The 21,126-nt window shown below is 38.7% G+C and overlaps 1 protein-coding gene across 1 annotated transcript in view; it reads right to left on the bottom strand.

Moving 5' to 3' along the window:
• Nucleotides 1-21,126, bottom strand: part of LOC117290913 (carbonic anhydrase 2-like) — a 56,277-nt gene that overhangs the window by 22,463 nt on the left and 12,688 nt on the right. Inside the window, exons 4-5 of the mRNA XM_033772486.1 lie at nt 17,222-17,370; nt 14,844-14,936 (exon numbers count right to left, since the gene is read on the bottom strand). Coding sequence (XP_033628377.1) covers nt 14,844-14,936; nt 17,222-17,370 — 242 coding nt within the window. The remainder of the gene's footprint in view (nt 1-14,843; nt 14,937-17,221; nt 17,371-21,126) is intronic.

Below are 21,126 nucleotides of genomic sequence, written 5' to 3'. Positions count from 1 at the left end.
GTCAACTTTTTGACTCCCATAAATGGCCGACCGTGTTAGCCGACGAGGTAAAACGAAAACCACACAATTTTGAGGCATATTTGTGTAGATCATTGTATTCTACTTTTACAACATCTTTCTAACCATATCAATTTTATAACAAACGGTTACAAATGCTTTTCAAAGACCAACTCGACTGATCCAAGGCAACGTGTTCTTTAAAGCGCACCCTATGAGAAAATTGTTGGAGCATTGGAGCATTTTCAAGCGCACCAAGGCAATGATGACCAGGGGGCATGGAGGCCTTTGTTGCCTTCATGAAGTATCAGGTTTAATTGCCTGTTGTTTGATTGCAGTTATCCTTTCATCAATCCCAGAAATAAATACCAGAAGAGCCTTTTTTGTTTGTGTACCACCAAGCAATGACCTCAAATCCTCGACCTACATTATTTTGTGAAAGTTCTGTCAATAAAGCGTAATGCCTACATGTCTGACCTGCTGGGCCTTTTTTTTTTATTGAAGTCCTAGTTTTGTTCGTATCAACCCCCCTCAGACCACACTGCGTCTGCCATTTTGGGAGTCAAATTGCAAGCATGTCAACCATGCATATCTCGCCTAAATTGAGTCTTGCATAGATACTGGGAAGTGACTGACTCTTTATTCTGACAGCCATATATATGTTCCGACCCTCTATGTTATGACACCCCTATGTTTCGTCTCCCTATGTTCCGACACCCCTATGTTCCGACACCCCTATGTTCTGACACCCATATGTTCCGACAACCATGTTCTGACAGCCCTACTCTCATAATGTAAAAGAGTGAAAACACCACTCTTTACATTTCGAGTTGTCCCTCATATGGCTCTGTAAAAAGAGTGGTGGTTATTTCACTCTTTTTAGAGCGGTTTCACTCCAGGACAGAGTGAAAAATCACTCAAAAGATGCAAACTTCAACTCGAAAAGGAGTTGTATGGCTCTTTAAAGGGTGACTTTTCACTCTTTTGCATTTAGAGAGGATGTTCTGACAACCCCATGTTCTGACAACTATGTTCCAAAAACCCCCTCATGATCATGGTTTCCATGAACAGAGTTGGGATAAGGGTCAGGAAAATACACAGGGGTGTTGGAACACAGGGGGTGTCTGATTACATAAGGGTAATGAAATTTAGGGGTGCTGACATAGGGTGATGAAACATTGATCAGGAGTGAAGAAACACAGGGGTGTGTTAAAACATGTAAACCAACAGGGTAACAGACTTCCAAAGGCTCTCCCAACTAGAGTAGTCGATGACAGGTAGGAGTGGGTCCATGAGAGCTTTTGTGACTGCAAGGCGGTCACCTCCAGGCTATCTATAATACAGACTTCATCCCATCCAGGGGGGGGGGGGGGGGGGGAGCTTAGTGGGGATTATCCCCAAACTTTAGGGTTGGATTTGCCAATAGGCTCAGAATAAGCCACTGTGCCTGGGGCCTAACAAGAAAGTACCAATGCAACCAGAAACTGAAGCATACAAGACATTATTTGAAACAAATTCTAACCGCATGACTGTAGGCTTTGGAAAAGCTTCAGACAACCTGTAGTACAAAGCTATCGTTTCCGCCATTCTAATAAAAATCTAATGCTTACAACACTGGTGCCTAGGGCGTAAGGAACACTGGTGCCTAGGTCATATATGTATGGAACACGGGTGCCTATAGGGCCTACAAAACAATGGTACCGAGGGCCTGAAGAGCACTGGTGCCGAGGGCTTAAATGCATCGAACACTGGTGCTATGGGCCTATGGAACATTGGTGCCTAGGGTTTAAAGTTTATGTAACATAGTGCTTAGGGCCTACAGAACACTGATGCATAGGGCCTAAATGTATAGAACACTGGTGCTAAGGGCCTGCTAAACACTGGTGTTAAAGGCCTGCGGAACACTGGTGCCTAGGGTCTAAAGGTTATGGAACACTAGTGCTTTAGGGCCTACAGAACACTGATGCCTGGGGGCCTAAATATAGAACACTGGTGCTAAGGGCCTGTAGAACATTAGTGCTAAGGCCTAAATGTATGGTACACTGATGCTTTTGAGCCTATGGAACACTGGTGCATAATGACTGGATTTATGGAGCACTGGTGCATAGGGCCTACAAAACACTGGTGCTTAGGGCCTAAAAGTATGGAACACTGGTGCCTAGACAATAATGGTACCTAAGGCCTGCAGGGAGCCTAGGGCCTTTATGTATGGCACACTGGTGTTAAGGGCATGTGGAACACTGGTGCATAAGGCCTAAATATATGCGGAGCACTGGTGCCCAGGGCCTACAGAACACTGGTGCCTAGGGCCTAAATGTATGGAACACTTGTGCATAGACAATAATGGTACCTAACTCCAGGGAGCCTAGGGCATATATGTATGGAACACTGATGTTTGGGGCCTATGAAGCCTATGAAACACTGGTGCATAAGGCCTAAAAAGCACTGGTGCCTAGGGCCTACAGAACACTGGTGCCTAGGGCCTAAATGTATGGAACACCTGTGCCACGGGCCAGCAGAACACTTCATCAAGCCACATTCCATCCATCCCATTCAAATTAATAAAACAACGCAGCAGCCTTGACTGTGCACTCAACTACACCCTGCCTAGATGAGCAACGGCGTGCAGGCGCCAAGATTCTACGAGATTCTTCACACATGGCGAACGATTCCGAACGATTCTGCTCACCAACCATGACTGGCCAAGAGATGAATGTACGAGTAACTCAATTTAAATCAAGCTATACATGTAGCCTACTTTTAATTTATTTTTAGATATTTTTTTAAAACAGAAAGATACAATTCATTGTTGGATTGCCTCTTCGACCCAGTGGGTTCAGGTTCCACTTGGAGGGAAAAGGCCAGGAAGTTTGGCATAGGGCAAGAAATGACCGCAAAACCACAAGTAATTTAAAGTGGTTGCGATGACAGGTTTGGAATCAGGTCATGTGGTAATCAGGTCATCTGCTTCAAGAGCTGGATTTATCATCTTCTTTTTCCATCAAAAATAAAATCTAGAAAAATCAGAATGGCCCACTTCTCTAGGATGAGGGGTAACCAAAGCCAAGGACACCACAGTAAAGAGAGCACCCAGTGAAAATAGACAAGTAAAAAACGGAAAAAAATATGTTCATTTTTGTTATTTTTCCAGCCAGTCAAAACAAGTAGGACAGGGCCCCATGGCTTACGATCACTGTTCTCCACTTGCAGGGCAATCACCAAACTTCTGCGCTAGTTGTGTATGTGTAAGCCAAAAATGCCTAGTATAACAAGGAGTACATACGCGTACAATCCAACTTCCAAGCTAACCCCTATTAAAGGCAGTGGACACTATTGGTAATTGTCAAAGACTAGCCTTCACAGTTGGTGTATCTCACTCGGTCATCGAACTTGCGAGATATGAATGAAAGAAAAAAACACACGAAGGTGTGTGCATTAAGATGGTTGATTTCGAGACCTCAAGTTCTAAATCTGAGGTCTCGAAATCAAATTCGTGGAAAATTACTTCTTTCTCGGAAACTATGGCACTTCAGAGGGTGCTGTTTCTCACAATGTTTTATACCATCAACCTCTCCCTATTACTTGTCACCAAGAAAGGTTTTATGCTAATAATTATTTTGAGTAATTACCAATAGTGTCCATTGCCTTTAACTTCCAAGCAAGCACTGAATCTTTGCCTACAGTAAGCAAGATAATTCGGTTTTTATTTTGTTGTAAATATTTGTGGTCAGTGATCTACATTGATAAATCATGATGTCATGTTAAGGAAATGTGTAAGTCGTTGAGGGAAAACATCTAATTTCCATAAAAAGTGAAAAGGAACATGATTTCCCAATGTCTTTGTGCACAAAACTAGGCACATGTACACCGCTTCAGTGGCGCGCGGTGCTCATTACATGTGCGCCCGGTGCGCGGCGGATCGGTCTATACAAGGGGTGAGAGTCATTGCTGACAAAAGAAAGCTTGAAACTTGGATCCAGATCTTTGGACGTATTTTGAAATGATGGCACTTCCATCTTTTTGTAACCTCAGGGGTCGATTTCACAAAGAGTTAGAACTCGTCTTATCTCGAGTTAGGACGAGTACCTCGTCCTAACTTAGGATTAATCTTAAAGTCCTAAGATTAGTCTTAAGTTAGGAAGAGTTTTGTGAAATCGATGGCTGGAGTTACTGATCCCCAGGAGCTTCTGTGAACAGTGTCCTCAGTGGTTGAGAAGTACATCAAAGGGCATGACTTGTTTTAATTGAAGAAGAAAAAAACCCAACATCTATATTATAAAGGTGTCAAGAAACCTACAATCAATTTCAAACTCTTTCTTTTTCTTGGGGCTCGGGAAAGTACTGTGTATGGGTAAAAGCCATAAATTAATATTCTTTATCCCCGATGCAAATTTAAAACATCTATTTAATTTCTTGCTTTAATAGCTTTGTTTTTACTCTGATTCGTTTCCCAACAACCAAACATACTTTTGACTTTGAAACTTCCTTGCAAAAATGGAGAAAAAATAATGCCAATAAATTTGCCATAAAAAAAAAGTGTCAATAAAAATAAATTAGCTTTACAGCGGGCAAGCCCCATTCAGCTTGTCATTTATGCCTACCATTAAACCTGTAAGTTAACATTAACAATGAGAAACTGAGATGTAATATGTTGCACGGCCCATAAAGTTCACCTTTCAGTACTGCTGCATTGAGTTAAAGTAAAATTACAGAATTTGAAAACATAATAATAATCGCTACGATCACAGATTTACATCAAACTTACACGGTCTAATGATGATGATAGTAGAAACAATCCTTCACAATATTTCTGTCTGAAAAGTCATATTTGATGAGAAATAAAAATCTAATTTCCTGTTTTGAGTTATCGCTAAATGAGCAGTTTATCTTCTTTTTTTTTAATCGATGTCATGCAAAATGTGTTATCGGTTTTTCACTATTTTCTCAAACTTCTACAGGTTTGTCAGTTTATGTAGATGGTGGATCAAATAAAGTGCTTTCACAGCCAGCAACTGTTTTGTTAAAGTATGTGTAACTTCAGATCTGTCAAAAGTCTGCCCTGGGGCAGGGGGAGTGGCCTAGGGGCAGGGGCCTATCAATCTTAATAATGGATGACATTAAAGAAGTCTGACACTTAAAATAATAAAACTGGGTTTAAAATGAAAGGTCACAAATCGAAAAAAGCTATGCACCAGTGATATACTTTTGAATTTTTTAAATCCAACGTAAAAAGGGGTGTACAATCAAAAGTCACAAATACCCAAAACCTAGACTCTATTGATGCACATTTACCATTCAAAATTACAAAATGGGAAAGTACCACCGAACCCCGATCCAGGTCAAAAAAAAATCACCAGAATACTGGATGATACTTTGGATGAACTTTTGACTTGGGTTGAAATGTACAAGGTTTGCCGTGCACTAAGCATCCTGTCTTGTACAAAACCATGCTGCAGGTACAAACTTAAACCTTTAACTATGTCGACTTTGAACTATACCCAACCCTTGCACTTCCAACTTGAAGTCAACCAAGAACTTTCCGGTAAAATAAACTTGCTGAATTATTTTGTACTTTGATGCATTTCCCAACGACCAAACATACTTTTCACTGGCAAACTTCCATTGAAAAATGAAAAACAAAATCCAAAAAAATTCACCATAAAAATGTGTCAAAAAATAAATAAATTAGGTTAACAGCAGCAAAACAAATCACCACAATACTTTGAAGACTTTTTAACTATATCGAACCCTTGCACTCCAACTTGAAGTCAACCAAAAACTTTCCGGCAAAATACTTGTTTTATTCTTTTGTACTTTGGTGCATTTCCCAACATGGAAACATACTTTTGACTATCAAAATTCATTTTGAAAAATGAAGAAGAAAACAAATGCCTACAAATTTGCCACAAAAATGTGTCAGTAAAAATAAATTAGGCTAAAAGCAGCAAAAAAGTCACCAAAATACTTTGAAGATTTTGGTGAACCTTTGACTAGGGTTGAAATGTACAAGGTTTGCCGTGCACTAAGCATCCTGTACAAAACCATGGTGCAGGTACAAACATGAACTTCTAACTGTGTCGACTTTGAACTATACCCAACCCTTGCACTCCAACTCGAAGGCAATTCCAAGAACCTTCCGACAAAAAAAAAAGAACTTGCTTTATCGAGCCCGTTTGCTTCATTTATGAAAGGGCAAGAGCAACAAGGGCGTGTTCTCCTTTAGTAAAGAGCACCCTATGAGGAAATTATCTACTGGAATATTTCAGAAGCACCACGGCAATGACCAGGGGGCATGGAGGCAATTGCCTCTGTTGCCCCTGTGAAGTACCAGGCCTGGGTTACCAGCAAACTTTGGATGAACTTTGACTAGGGTTAAAATATTCAAGGTTTGCCGTGCACTAAGCATCCTGTACAAAACCATGCTGCAGGTACAAACTTGAACCTTTAACTTTGTCGACTTTGAACTATAGCCAACCCTTGGCCTCTTCACCTGAATTCAACCAAAATCTTTCCGGTAATATCCATGTAAAACGGACATTGAATGTTTCCTGACGTTCTTTTCGAAACCAAAATAGCTTGGGCTTGCACTCAAGCTTGGACTCCATCAGTAATTTTGAAATAGTACAGTTTTGGTACGTGACTTCAAACAAGTAGATGATGGCAACACTCTAAAAAAAAGTCCTGTGTCAGAATCGATTCTATGTCATATCGTCACCCTTTTGGTGATTGCATCATGACCAAACTCAATAAGATTCTTTGTGAACCTAGCCACCCTCCAAAGCCACCCTTGAAATATACCCAAATCACTCAATCACTCCTATAAATGGCCGACCATGTTAGTTCCCAAAGTAAAAGGAAAACCACGCAATTTCCAGGCAAATTTGTGTGGATCATTGTATTCTACTTTTAATAATCTTTCTAACCATGCATTTTATAACAAACTGTTACAAATGCTTTTTAAAGACCAACTCAACCGATCCAAGGCAACGTAATCCTTTAAAGGCAGTGGACACTATTGGTAATTACTCAAAATAATTATTAGCATAAAACCTTACTTGGTAGTATAAAACATTGTGAGAAACGGCTCCCTCTGAAGTGGAGTAGTTTTCGAGAAAGAAGTAATTTTCCACGAATTTTATTTCGAGACCTCAAGTTTAGAATTTGAGGTTTCAAAATCAAGCATCTGAAAGCACACAACTTCGTGTGAAAAGGGTGTTTTTTTCTTTCATAGTTATCTCGCAACTCCGACGACCGATCGAGCTCAAATTTTCACAGGTTTGTTATGTTATGCATATGTTGAGATACAGCAAGTGAGAAGACTGGTCTTTGACATTTACCAATAGTGTCCACTGGCTTTAGGCTTTTTAATAGCAGGCCTAAGATGGTAGAGATAACTTGGTTTACTTCACATGCGCTCAATCTTCACATTTTGTAGTTTATTGTCAATTTTAAATTTAGGTCTTGTTGTCTAGTGTTATTTTGCCTCTCTTATATCAGGCATGCAACTGCCCGTAGAAAAAAAAAAGAGGACAATTTTCAAAGGCACAACGCAAGTGCTGGAGCGAGGCAGCCGAACTGCCTCGGGACATGATACCCAAAATGGTACCCTAAAAAATCTTGAGGTTTATTATGCTCTTAGGTGCATTGTTAGCATGTACTAGGCTTATTTTACATGATTGTAGTTGTACACTGTTGTTGCCAGGAATATATTAGGCTTTTTTTTTTTCACGCAAAAAAAACCCCCCAAAACGCGTAATTCCTCGTAAACGTTGCATGCCTGTTATATGTATTCTCCATACAAAGGGAAGACAAATTTCATGTTTTATATCATGACAATATTATATGTTTTTATCTTTAATCTTTTAATCTAAAGAGCCTCTTTTGCGCTTGATTGAGATTTGCGTTTTTCGTTGTGCTTGGCTTAAAACTGAAAAAGATGCAATACTTTGAAACGTCATGGTTTGCATTTAAAGACCTCTCATATGATTCTGTATAAATTTAACTTCTTCATTGACTAACTAGTTTCTTTGAATATGCTTATTACAGAAAGAATCGTGTCTCAACTGTTTATGTGCTTTTACATAGGGAAAGGGCGCACATGGCTTTTACATAGGGAAAGGGCGCACATGTCAAGTGATCAAGCGCACGCTGAGTGGCTCTTAGTGAAACAACTTGACCTACACCGAGAAAAAAATACACAGGGTCCCTCCACCACCCACAACCCAACCTTCTTTGTTTGAAATCTTGTTTATAGCTGTAAACGTTTTTAATTACAAACTTCACGATATGCACCATGTACGTCGGTACACAAGACGTCTGGATAACACATCCTAAAAAAAAATAGATTTTATCATTTGTTAACGAAGACCTAACCATGCCTGAAATTGACAAAAAAAGAAAAAGTAAAAAACTGAGCCGTTTAAATTTCATTTCTTTTTTATGAATGAATCAAAATATGTTATTGTCATCAGTATTTTACAGTCTTGTGGGATTAGGGGGGGGGATGTTAGTGAATGAAAGTTGCGAGTAGAAAAACATCTGACTCTCGTCCAATCGGACGACCTGATCGCTAAACTGGAAGAGTGAATCTGACCAGATCGAGGAGAGTTCAATGCTAGGCCAACTGACTATAATCAGCAGGGTAACTATGCCACTTCAAATGTGGGATTTACTGGGGGGGGGGATTAATATAGAGATAATCCATCTCATTGTTCTTTAGCTAAAACTTTTGGCATGTGACAATGGTCCCGGAATGAAAAGGTGTCCACCTCATGCAGGTCCAAACTTAAAACTTAGTTTATTGTTTTAATTTGTTATAGAGAGTGCCAATTACAGGCTGGATCTAATATTCAGTAAAACTAATCAAAAATATATAACCGTTAGATTGTACAAATAGCATACAACAACAAAACATTCTGGGAAACCTTCAACCCCCAAAATCATTTCAAAAATATATAAGATAGAAAAAAAACCACCAAAACCTAATGCAAGAACCAAGTAAACAAGAACCAGGAAGCTAAAAAACAAAGAACAAAATAAAAGCACACAAATATATTTTGGATTGATTGGCTGCATATTGAGCCCTATCAGTACTGGTAAACCATTACAAAGAGTAGGTCTCATAATTCAAGCGTAGTCCCACAACCCTTGGAAAGTACTGAATATTGAAGGGTCTGGAGTGGGTTTCATAAAGAGTTAGACCTATAGTGTTATTTCAAGTTAGGAAGAGTTACTCATCTTAACGTAGGACTAGCTGTATGTTTTTGATATCTTTTTGGACTAGTCCTAAGCTGTTAGGACCTAGTCCTAACTCTTTGTGAAAATCGACCCCATGAGCGCCGCTAAAGGACGGGCTAAAGTGCTATATAAGAAGCCATTGATTATATATTTATAGGTCTGGGACTTTTTTTTCGTGACCGACTTATGGGTTGGGACCCATATAGTTTGCGGACCGTAGAGCAAGGAATGACCCATAGTTTGTGGTCTGTTGAACAAGACAACCCATAGTTTGCAGACCACTGATCAAGACGACAGGATGAGGCAACCAGATTGAAAATATATTTATCTTATAATAACAGTTCTGTCCACAAGACTCTCTGACATAACCCAAGGTCAGGCAAATGGTCCACACCAGTAAAACCTAACAACCAAAACAGATAAGAGATTAGAGCCTCAAAAGCCCTCCAGAGTTATCAGTAATCAGCAACTTTTAATCAGTGGTTACACAACTAATATTGTCTACAGATTTACGACCCTGAAGCACTGAGAATGCAGATCCAGATGGACTCGAATATGAAGGCCGTGTCAGAATTGAGCAATTTAAGTTTGACTTATGGCTTTTAGCCATGGACAATGTTGCACCTTGTAAACCCTTATAAGGTTCTACTCAATTGGGTCTCATAATTCATCACTTCAATAACGTTTTGTTATTGAAAGTTTGTATATACTCAGCGCCTCGAGTACCTTGTTTGGTAGATACGTGCGCTATATAAGATTTTGATATTATTAAAGCCTTAGAAGCAAAGTATACACATGTTCCTTTGGTTTTTGGAACCGTTCGATTGTCCAAGTAGTAACCAACAATAAAACATTCTGGGAAAACTTCATTGCAAAAGGTGGTTGCATAACGTTTTTGAGATAAACGCCCAAAATCCGGAGGAAATGTCCATGCAGGAAGAATAATCCCTAATTTAGGAATACAAAATCGAAATAGCTCTCATAATCAAAGTTTGGGGCATAACAACTGATATATTGTTTCCCATAACCACATTACTTCTAAGTGAAATGTTAACACTATCAAAAGCTTCTCACAAACGTTTTTTTATTACCATTAATTTAAGGACTGATATGCCATGACCGTTGTTCATAATTCTACCGGATGCAGAAGATCATGGTGTTACCATCTGGAAAGGGAAATAGAAGCGTTCACTATCAAAAGTGGGTCGGTTACTGGCCAAATGCTCAGTGAAAAGACCACAAAGCTGTTAATGGCAAGGCTCCCCACTATATTTCTGAACTGCTTCAAGTTTACACTCCATAAAGGAATCTTCGATCAAGTTCTATGCTTCTCCTCATTGAACCCAAGTCTCGACACTCATGGGGTGACAGGTCTTTTGCTTCAGCTGCGCAACGCATCTGGAACTCTCCACCACTTATTCTTAGATCTTGTTTTTGCACCACAACATTCAAATCTCTTCTCAAAACTTATCTTCATAGTCACAGGTTTTCAAGGACTAACTTTGTTGTGTCTGTGAATACCAATGAATTGTTAATACAAATGTATCAAGTAAAATAGTGACCCACTCTGTGAAAATGAGTCACATGTCGCCCAATGCAATATTAAGTTATGGACAGTTTAATGTGGAAAATGTAATTAAAAAAAAAAAAAAAGTTTTTCTTTTCTTTTTAAGATCTTTAGTTGCATGGTTAACCTTTAGAACACTTACTTTTAGGCAATAAAACTATGAATATACTTATCATACTTATGTCTAATTTGTATCCTTTTGCACACAATGGTAGTTTAAAATATAATTTTTCTTGTAATTCGTTTTTTACAAAAAATGGTGTGTAGTGGCTAATTTCAAACGGGAGTAAGGGATGTGGATACTTAGGTACATTTGTACTATAGAGAACTGGGCTTCAGGCATGAGGACTTCACAAAGAGGTTGTGATGTAAGAGAACAATGGATGGGTGGGGACATTACAGTATCATATATAACTTGTCCTAGGAACTCTCCTACAAACTCTTTGTGAAGTCTTTACGTTTAAAAAACAGGCAATCATAATGGGATGTTGATAAAAGGTACATTTGTACTATAGAGTACTTTGCTTCAGGCATGAGGACTTCACAAAGAGGTTGTGATGTAAGGGGACAATGGATGGGTGTGGACATATTATGTAACTCATCCCTGGAACTCTCCTTTGCTAAAACTGTCAATAATTTAAGCATCAATTAAAGCTCCCAGACACTAAGGACACCATTGATTATTTCCTTGAAAGTATAGATTCCTTTCAGTCAAGATGACCGAGTAGCTGAACACTACAGTATAATACTGTTTACTCTATAGGTGGATTTTACAGAAAGATCCACTGCCTCACGCACAGACAAGTCTCTGACAAAACTCATGAGTTGTTTTTATGCAAAAGACAGTTAATAGCCTGACATTTCGACCCTAGCAGAGTCTTTCTCGAAGGCTAAATGACAACACAACAAACATCAACAGGTCAAGATGTTTTTATATCATTTCTATATATAACCATCATAAAAACACTTGAGTTTGAAAAGTGCTTTTAAAGACACTGGACACTATTATATGCATAAAATAAGAAACTTGTGAAAGTTTGAGCTCAATCGGTCGTCAAAGTTTCAAGATAATAATGAACATACGAAGTTGTGTGCTTTCAGATGCTTGATTTCGGGACCTCAAATTCTAAAACCGAGGCCTCGAAATCAAATTCGTGGAAAATTACTTCTTTCTCGAAAACTAGGAAGCCGTTGCTCACAATGTTTTATACAATCCGCCTCTCCCCATTACTTGTACCAAGTAAGGTGTTATGCTAATAATTAATTTGAGTAATAACCAATAATGTCAATCTTGAAGGCAAAGTATACCCTTGATTTTTGAAATGGTTCGGAAGTTTTACTCCAATTGTATACAATGTAACTACATGCATGCGAAAACTTCTTTTCAAAAGGTTGAGAATCTGAGATCCTCTCTCAGACTCCAATTTTGGCGCATAACAAAATTGATATCGTTTTAGAAGGTGAAATGTTTCTCAGAATGCTTTATACTACCAACAATGACCTAGAGGTACCTCAGGGTTATGTGATTTCATTTCAAAAGATGGATTTGTGTAAATTTAATATACAAAAGAACTTATTTTTACTGGTCGGGGTAGCCCTCTAGGACGGTTACGATAGTCTCTACAGCCATGGTACGTGTCAAACCTGGGCAAGGGGGTATAGGGCTACCTCTGGTCCTTGCTCTATGCTCAGAGTTAAGCAATTTCATTTCAAAAGATGGATTTGTGAAAAAGAAAAAGAAAAAAAGAAGAAGCTTATACTGGTCAGGGTAGCTCTGCAGGATGGTGTGAAATCTGGGCTTCACATGCAGTTGACTCCACAAAGAGGTTGTGATGAAGAGAACAATGGATGGGTGGGGACATTACAGTATGATATATAACTTGTCCTTGGAACTCTCCTACAAACTCTTTGTGAAGTCTTTACGTTTAAAAAACAGGCAATCATAATGGGATGTGGATACATAGGTACATTTGTACTATAGAGTACTTTGCTTCAGGCATGAGGACTTCACAAAGAGGTTGTGATGTAAGAGAACAATGGATGGGTGGGGACATTACAGTATCATATATAACTTGTTCCTGGAACTCTCCTACAAACTCTTTATGAAGTCTTTACGTTTTAAAAACAGGCAATCATAATGGGATGTGGATAAAAGGTACATTTGTACTATAGGGAACTGGGCTTCAGGCATGAGGACTTCACAAAGAGGTTGTGATGTAAGGGGACAATGGATGGGTGGGGACATTACAGTATGATATATAACTTGTCCTTGGAACTCTCCTACAAACTCTTTGTGAAGTCTTTACGTTTAAAAAACAGGCAATCATAATGGGATGTGGATACATAGGTACATTTGTACTATAGAGTACTTTGCTTCAGGCATGAGGACTTCACAAAGAGGTTGTGATGTAAGAGAACAATGGATGGGTGGGGACATTACAGTATCATATATAACTTGTTCCTGGAACTCTCCTACAAACTCTTTATGAAGTCTTTACGTTTTAAAAACAGGCAATCATAATGGGATGTGGATAAAAGGTACATTTGTACTATAGGGAACTGGGCTTCAGGCATGAGGACTTCACAAAGAGGTTGTGATGTAAGAGAACAATGGATGGGTGGGGACATTACAGTATCATATATAAATTGTTCCTGGAACTCTCCTACAAACTCTTTATGAAGTCTTTACGTTTTAAAAACAGGCAATCATAATGGGATGTGGATAAAAGGTACATTTGTACTATAGGGAACTGGGCTTCAGGCATGAGGACTTCACAAAGAGGTTGTGATGTAAGGGGACAATGGATGGGTGGGGACATTACAGTATGATATATAACTTGTCCTTGGAACTCTCCTACAAACTCTTTGTGAAGTCTTTACGTTTAAAAAACAGGCAATCATAATGGGATGTGGATACATAGGTACATTTGTACTATAGAGTACTTTGCTTCAGGCATGAGGACTTCACAAAGAGGTTGTGATGTAAGAGAACAATGGATGGGTGGGGACATTACAGTATCATATATAACTTGTTCCTGGAACTCTCCTACAAACTCTTTATGAAGTCTTTACGTTTTAAAAACAGGCAATCATAATGGGATGTGGATAAAAGGTACATTTGTACTATAGGGAACTGGGCTTCAGGCATGAGGACTTCACAAAGAGGTTGTGATGTAAGGGGACAATGGATGGGTGGGGACATTACAGTATCATATATAACTTGTCCTTGGAACTCTCCTACAAACTCTTTGTGAAGTCTTTACGTTTAAAAAACAGCCAATCATAATGGGATGTGGATAAAAGGTACATTTGTACTATAGAGAACTGGGCTTCAGGCATGAGGACTTCACAAAGAGGTTGTGATGTAAGGGGACAATGGGTGGGTGTGGACATATTACATAACTCATCCCTGGAACTCTCCTTTGCTAAAACTGTCAATAATATAAGCATAAAATAGGGCTACCTCAGAGGTATACAGTTCGGTTTTTGTTACCCCTGTGTACATTGTCCGGGAGAAGTAAAGCTCTGTTCGTACTTCCTGCGAATGCGATACAAATAAAGACGTCACAAATTTGCAACAAATAATTCGCAGCAGTTCAACTTTGTTCAACTCACTTGCGAATATCGCTGCAAAAGGAGGGTTGTGACGTCAAATTAACGTCAAATTCCCTTCGCATTCGCAGGAAGTATGAACCGGGCTTTACTCTAATTCATTTCGAAAGATGGACCTGTGAAAATGAATATTAGGCCAACTTGTCCTGCCGGCCAGTCACTAAAAAGGTTAAGGGCAAACCCTGCCTACGAAAAAAGCTCCACCAAAACGCACCCCGATTTCCCCACACTCAAAATGCAATTGAACAAATTGAACAATAACTTTGTCGTAGGTCCGAACCCACGACCAAGTGTAGCAATGTTTGACAAGATTTTACAAGGGACCCTGGACACTCCAAAAATTGACCTCGTTTGATAACATTTTACAACCACTACGATTGAGCAAGGGACCCCCTGCTTAATTGCTCTCCGAAACAAAAAAATGACTTACATCGATGAGGAATCCTAGTACAGTCAGTCCGTCTTCTGTACCTGCCGCTTCAGCCACGGAAGCCTGTTTTGTGTTGTAGCAAACAATGTGCACCTACATAGGGTTTCAACAACATTTATAATTGAGAGAGCTGCAATGGCCGATGGTATACTGTTTGTACTGGTTGTACTTTTTAAATGTTTCTCTGTATTAGCGCCATGGAGCATTGTTTTCGATGGATATGGCGCTATATAAATTGTTACTATTATTGATATTATTATTATACTGCACAAAACACAACTCGACACTGTTACATTAAACTGTTACGGTTTAAAGATCATGATGACAGTAGTACTTGCTGAGGCGCTGTAGTTTCTGAGAAATTTTCACACCAATTTCACACACAAAATAAAACTATTTTGTCTTATCGAGAAGATTTTCTCTTGCTGTTTGATTTTCACCTTTTTTTCTCTATAACTTATGAAGCTTAAACTTCTACAGGTAAATTATATCAAATACGTCTCCAATCACATAGGACTCATGTCATGGACAAAATGGTGATCTCCAAAAAGGTACCAAAACCCTTTAAAGGCAGTGGACACTATTGTTAATTACTCAAAATAATTATTAGCATAGAACCTTACTTGGTAATGAGTAATGGGGAGAGGTTGATGGCATAAAACATTGTGAGAAACGGCTCCCTCTGAAGTGCCACAGTTTTCGAGAAAGAAGTATTTTTCCACGAATTTGATTTTAAGACCTCAGATTCAGAATTTGAGGCCTCGAAATCAACCGTCTAAATGCACACAACTTCGTGTGACAAGGGTGTTTTTTCTTTCATTATTATCTCGCAACTTTGACAACCAACTGATCTCAAATTTTCACATGTTTGTTATTCTAAACATATGTTGAGATACACCAAGTGAGAAGACTAGTCTTTGACAATTACCAATAGTGTCCAGTGTCTTTAGTGGCCTCACGTTTTGACCCAAACAGAGCCTTTTTCAGAGGCTAAATGACAACACAAAAATTTATCAATCTAGTGAAAAGGTAATGAGCTAGTGAAAATGACAGGCCAACTGGTCCTGCTGGCCAGCCTCTGAAAACACTGCAGACATTTTGAATTCTCTACCTATCTCCATCTGGAATGCCTCATCACTTTAACAATTTGTTTTGGTTTCCGATTTTTTGTTGCTCACAGAGCTTTTAAAGGAACACTTTGCCTTGGATCCGACGAGTTGGTCTATAAAAATCGTATGTAACTGTTTTTTATAAAATGCTTATGGTTGGAATGATGTTTTAAAAATATAATACAATGATCCACACAAATTTGCCTCTAAACACGGTCGGCCATTTATGGGAGTCAAAAATTTGACTCCCATATGGCCGACCGTGTGAGTCGACGAGGTAAAAGAAAAAACGGTCAAATTTCGTAGCATGTATGTGCGAGCATTGTATGCTACTTTTACAATATCTTTCTGCCCATATGCATTTTGTAACAAGCAGTTACAAACGGTTTTCAAAGACCAACTCGTCCGATCCAAGGCAACGTGTTCCTTTAATCTTTCGGCAAAGGTGCTCTTGTAAATTCCTGGTCATCATTTTTTTTTTACTACAGGTAAAAAAACTAAACTCAATTTATGTAATTAAAAAAAATGTATATAACAGAAGTATTAAAAGAGAGCGATAATGCCCCATTAAGAACAGCTGATCATTTGGGCCCTTCACATTATATCAAAGATAAATCAATACAAAAAGTGACATTACTTGGCAGAAGGCCCGTAACAAGGGAAACAGCTGACTAAAAATGGAAAATAGGCCTAATGTAAAAGGACAGATAGACAAATTATCCCACCCTCGCACAAAATATCGTCGCTCTTTTTGCTCACCTCTTTGTGCTTGTTATTAACAATAAACTGAAATGGAATAAAATAACAAGGGTAACTCTCTTTATTTTGGTCAATATTGACTTACTCTTTTCCCTCCATCCTCTGTGCTTATTATTTTGCTTATCTGTGGAATATTTTGTATAAGATATATCTTGAGAAGAGTACTATGAAATAAATGCTCACTTAAATACTTGACCCCGTCAGGGCGCTCTTAATGGAATTTTTTAATACTTCCGGGGGGGTCTACGGAATTCTTCCTGCCCAGTTCAACTCGGCATTCTGTCACTTTTTTTTGGGCCGTAGTTTTAAGCTGCTTTGGAGGTGGGTTATAAGGGCTCCATTCAATGTCTTATTGTCCGTGATTGACATCATGTCAGTGGTGGTAATGTGTTCAAGCCTTTAACAACTGTTTTTGGTTTAAATGATATACAAAGTAATACAAATCTGTTTGAGAGCGCCCTCACGCGATCAAAAATACGCCACATTCAAATTGAAATCCCCGACACTTGCCTCTGCTGGGTACTGTTTTCCGTCCACTGTGTGCTCCGACCCGACGGTGTTGACATTTCCCCAGTGGAAGTGAAATTGAGCAGCTTTGTAAGGGGCTGAGAGACCGCCCTCGGACACAAAGTAGTTACCGCTGGTAAGTTCCACTTCAACTGTAGGAAAAACGAAGATGGAGAACGATATTAAAAAGTGTTACTTTTCTAAAAAAAATGAAAATCAGAGCATCTTTTTAAAATAGTAAATGGCATAATAACACAGGTCTGATACTTCAAGGGACAACAAAGGTTATTGCCTCCACGCCCCCTAGTCATTGCCTTGGTGCCCTTAAAATGCTCCAATAGAAATTACAACTTCCTCATAGGGTGCCCTTTACCAAAGAGAAAATGCCTTTGTGCCCTTGCCCTTTCAAAGACGAGGCAACAAGAACGCTGAAAAGGAGAAATAAAAACGGGAACTTGTTTTAATTGCCAAGTGTCCCTAAGGGCCGTGTCACACAAGGCAATTTACGGGCAACCAGTTCCAGCAATCTCCATAAAAAAGCATTCACATTTGAACGTTCACCTATTTATCTTGTGGATCGAGACAATGTTTGAAGCATGACCGTTTGCTACCAAAGTGGTCCTCAGTATGCACCACTGTTATGCACTGCAGTTGGTTGCCTCCAAGTTGCCTGCAAAAGTTGCCTCGTGTGACAAGGCCCTAAGGAAAACAATATTGCAAAAAAATTTGGCCCCCCCCAAAAAAATAAAAAAAATAAAACAATAATAATAATAAAAAATTTAAAAAAAAGATAAATAAAAAAATAAATCAACGGCCTTGTCTTATCAAAATAGTAACTGGCAAAGAGCGCTGAAAAGGGTCCTGTTTAAGAAGAAAATGATGCAAACAGAAACTAGCTTCAATTGGTCAGCAAGTGCCCCAAGAAAGACGAAACGGTGCACCCCATACCCCCCCCCCCCCCAAAAAAAAGTAAAGAAATATTAAAGTAGGTGCTGCCTATATATGCAATTGTGAAAAAAAATTCCCGGATTTGCTGTTAATGGTTGACCTTGATAACAGCACAGTGAACCCAGACAGCACAAATGGGTCACCTTGTTCCTAACAGATCAATTCAATTCAATTCAATTAAAAAAACTTGAATCATCCTCAATAGACATTTACATCAGTTGGCCAACTCCATTTAAAAACGTTAACAGTTATGGCTAGAAACAGACAATACACAATTACTTAAAGGCACTGGACACTATTGGTAAATACTCAAAATAATTGTGAACATAAAAACTTACTTGGTAGAAAGCAATGGAGAGCTGTTGATAGTATAAAACATTGTGAGAACCGACGTAGTTTAAGTTCAAGGGAAGTTATTTTACACAAAAAGATTTGAATTTGATTTTGAGACCTCATAATGAGGTTTGAAGTCCTGAAATCAAGCATCTGAAAGCACACAACTTCCTGTGATAAGGGTGTTTTTTCGTCCATTATTATCTCGCAACCTTGACTATCAACTTTAAATTTTCTCAGGTTTGCTATTTTGTGCATATGTTGAGATACACCAAGTGAGAAGACTGGTCTTCGACACAGTTACCAAATGTGTCCGGTGTTTTTAAAAATGTAAAGATTGTTTGAAAAAATGGAGATAAGCAGAAATGTAAAAGAGGTTGAAACCACAGCAATTATAAAAAAGTGATTATTAAAACATTAATTGACTGTAGGCCTACATTGATAAGAACAACAAATTATTAAGATACAGTGTAAACGGTGGCAAACCAGACCTCCAAATACATCCAGCACACAAAAACGGTTGAAAACCATTCAGAAGTCTGGCTGCCACTGGATCAAAAGAGCACTTCCTTCCATTTGTTTTGCAAGGGGGGAGCTAAAACATTGTCCAGAAGAAAGGAATTGGAACAATTGATGAGGTTTATGATTAAAACTGGTTAAAGGCAGTGGATACTATTGGTAATTACTCAAAATAGTTATTGGCATAAAACCTTTTCTTGGTGACCAGCAATGGGGAGGGTTTGATGGTATAAAACATTGTGAGAAATGGCTCCCTCTGAAGTGCCATAGTTTTCGAGAAAGAAGTAATTTTCCACGAACTTGATTTCGAGACCTCAGATTTAGTACGGAGGTCTCAAAATCAACCATCTAAACGCACACAACTTCGTGTGACAAGGGTTATTTTTCTTTCATTATTATCTCGAAACTTCGACGACCGATTGAGCTCAAATTTTCACAGTTTGTTATTTTATGCATATGTTGAGCTACACAAACTGTGAAGGCTAGTCTTTGACAATTACCAATAGTGTCCACTGCCTTTAAGATGGATCATGGAGGAAGAACTCCATGGTTCAACAATCCTTTATGCAGTTTACTTTGACACAGTACCAAAACTGTTACTACCTGTTTACGTGAGAAGAAAGTTCTATTCAATAAATATTTGATGCAGGATGGAAGTAACAAAAACATTTTCAGGTGATTTACAGTTACACTATGGAGGTATAAACATCGGGTGTCTAATAAAAGGTAATTCATTGGTCTAAGTATAACATCTGCTAAACATTAGCCCAAAGGTCCTACTATATGGAGACAAACAAAAATGTGGGGAAAAGTTCTAAATAGAAAGGAACTTATCCAGCACAATGGCGATGTCTCTGCCATTTCTTGTCAGACATAATGATAGAGATCAGATTAATTCATTTGAGATGATAACTGATGACAAAACAATCTCTGATGCGTTGAGCTTGGATAAACCATGGAGGAAGGAATATTCTTTGCTCCATGGATAAACATTCTATAAGTGATTTTTAAGTTTGTTGGTATTTAAGGGACACCTTATGGTAATTGTAACAGACCAGAACCCTCACTTGGTGTATCTCGAAATTATGCACAAAATAACAAATCTGTGAAAATTTTGACTCAAGTGAGTGGTCAACAAAGTAAGAGAATATGAAAGAAAAAAACACCCTGCTGCAAAAATGTGTGTGCTTTCATAAGACTTCAGGCCTGAAGTCTTTTAATAGTTGAGCGAAATATACCTCTTTCTCAAAAACTATGTTACTTCAGAGGGAGCTGTTCTTTAAAGGGTCACAGGGGGAAATATTCCATGAAATTTTTCTTGTACTTCAGCATTGGAGAGGGGGGGGGGGGGCCCCTTTCCTTACAAAAGTTTTGCTGCAGCTATGTTCAGACAGCGTGCTATAAAGGTTGTCCACAACTGGTTAAGCCTTATGAGCAGCAGGAGGTCGTAAAAAATACAACCTCCTGATCCTCGAGATCAGACAGTTTGAAAAACCCCTTCATGGTTTCGCTTTGGTTACGAGGTCACACAGCATTGGACCCAACACAACAACATCTGCTAAGTAAAAGCGTGTACAAAAGATGCTCGCTTTCACAATTTATTGCACGTTACGCAACTACTCCTGGGTCACCCTCACGTTAAAGCCATTATACACGTTCGGTAAACAGTATTGTCCAAGTCCCACACTTCGTGTATCACAACTTATACATAAAATAACAAACCTGTGAAAGTTTAGGCTCAGTCGGTCATCGGAGTTGGGAGAAAATAACGCGAAAACCCACTCTTGTTTCCGCGCGTTTAGCCGTGTCATGACATGTGTTTAAAATAAATCCGTAATTCTCGCTATTGAGAATTGATATTGTTTTAATGTTTTCTCAAAAAGTAAGGTATTTCATGAAACAATATTTCAAGAGAAGTCTTTCACCATTACCTTCTGTAAATTATTTGTAAATCTTCTTTGAACTTTTTTTTTTTTCTGTACCGAAAGTGTACCACCCTCGCCAACCGGTTTGACTAATACAGTTTCAACTTAATTTTTCTAAATGTTTTAAGAGTGTTCAGACACACATAGTTCAAACCGTATCTACCTAAAACCAACTTTTTCAGT

This window comes from Asterias rubens, chromosome 5 (assembly GCF_902459465.1).
Source record: "Asterias rubens chromosome 5, eAstRub1.3, whole genome shotgun sequence".
In the NCBI taxonomy this organism is placed as follows: Eukaryota; Metazoa; Echinodermata; class Asteroidea; order Forcipulatida; family Asteriidae; genus Asterias; species Asterias rubens.
This window is presented reverse-complemented; position numbering and strand designations above follow the sequence as displayed.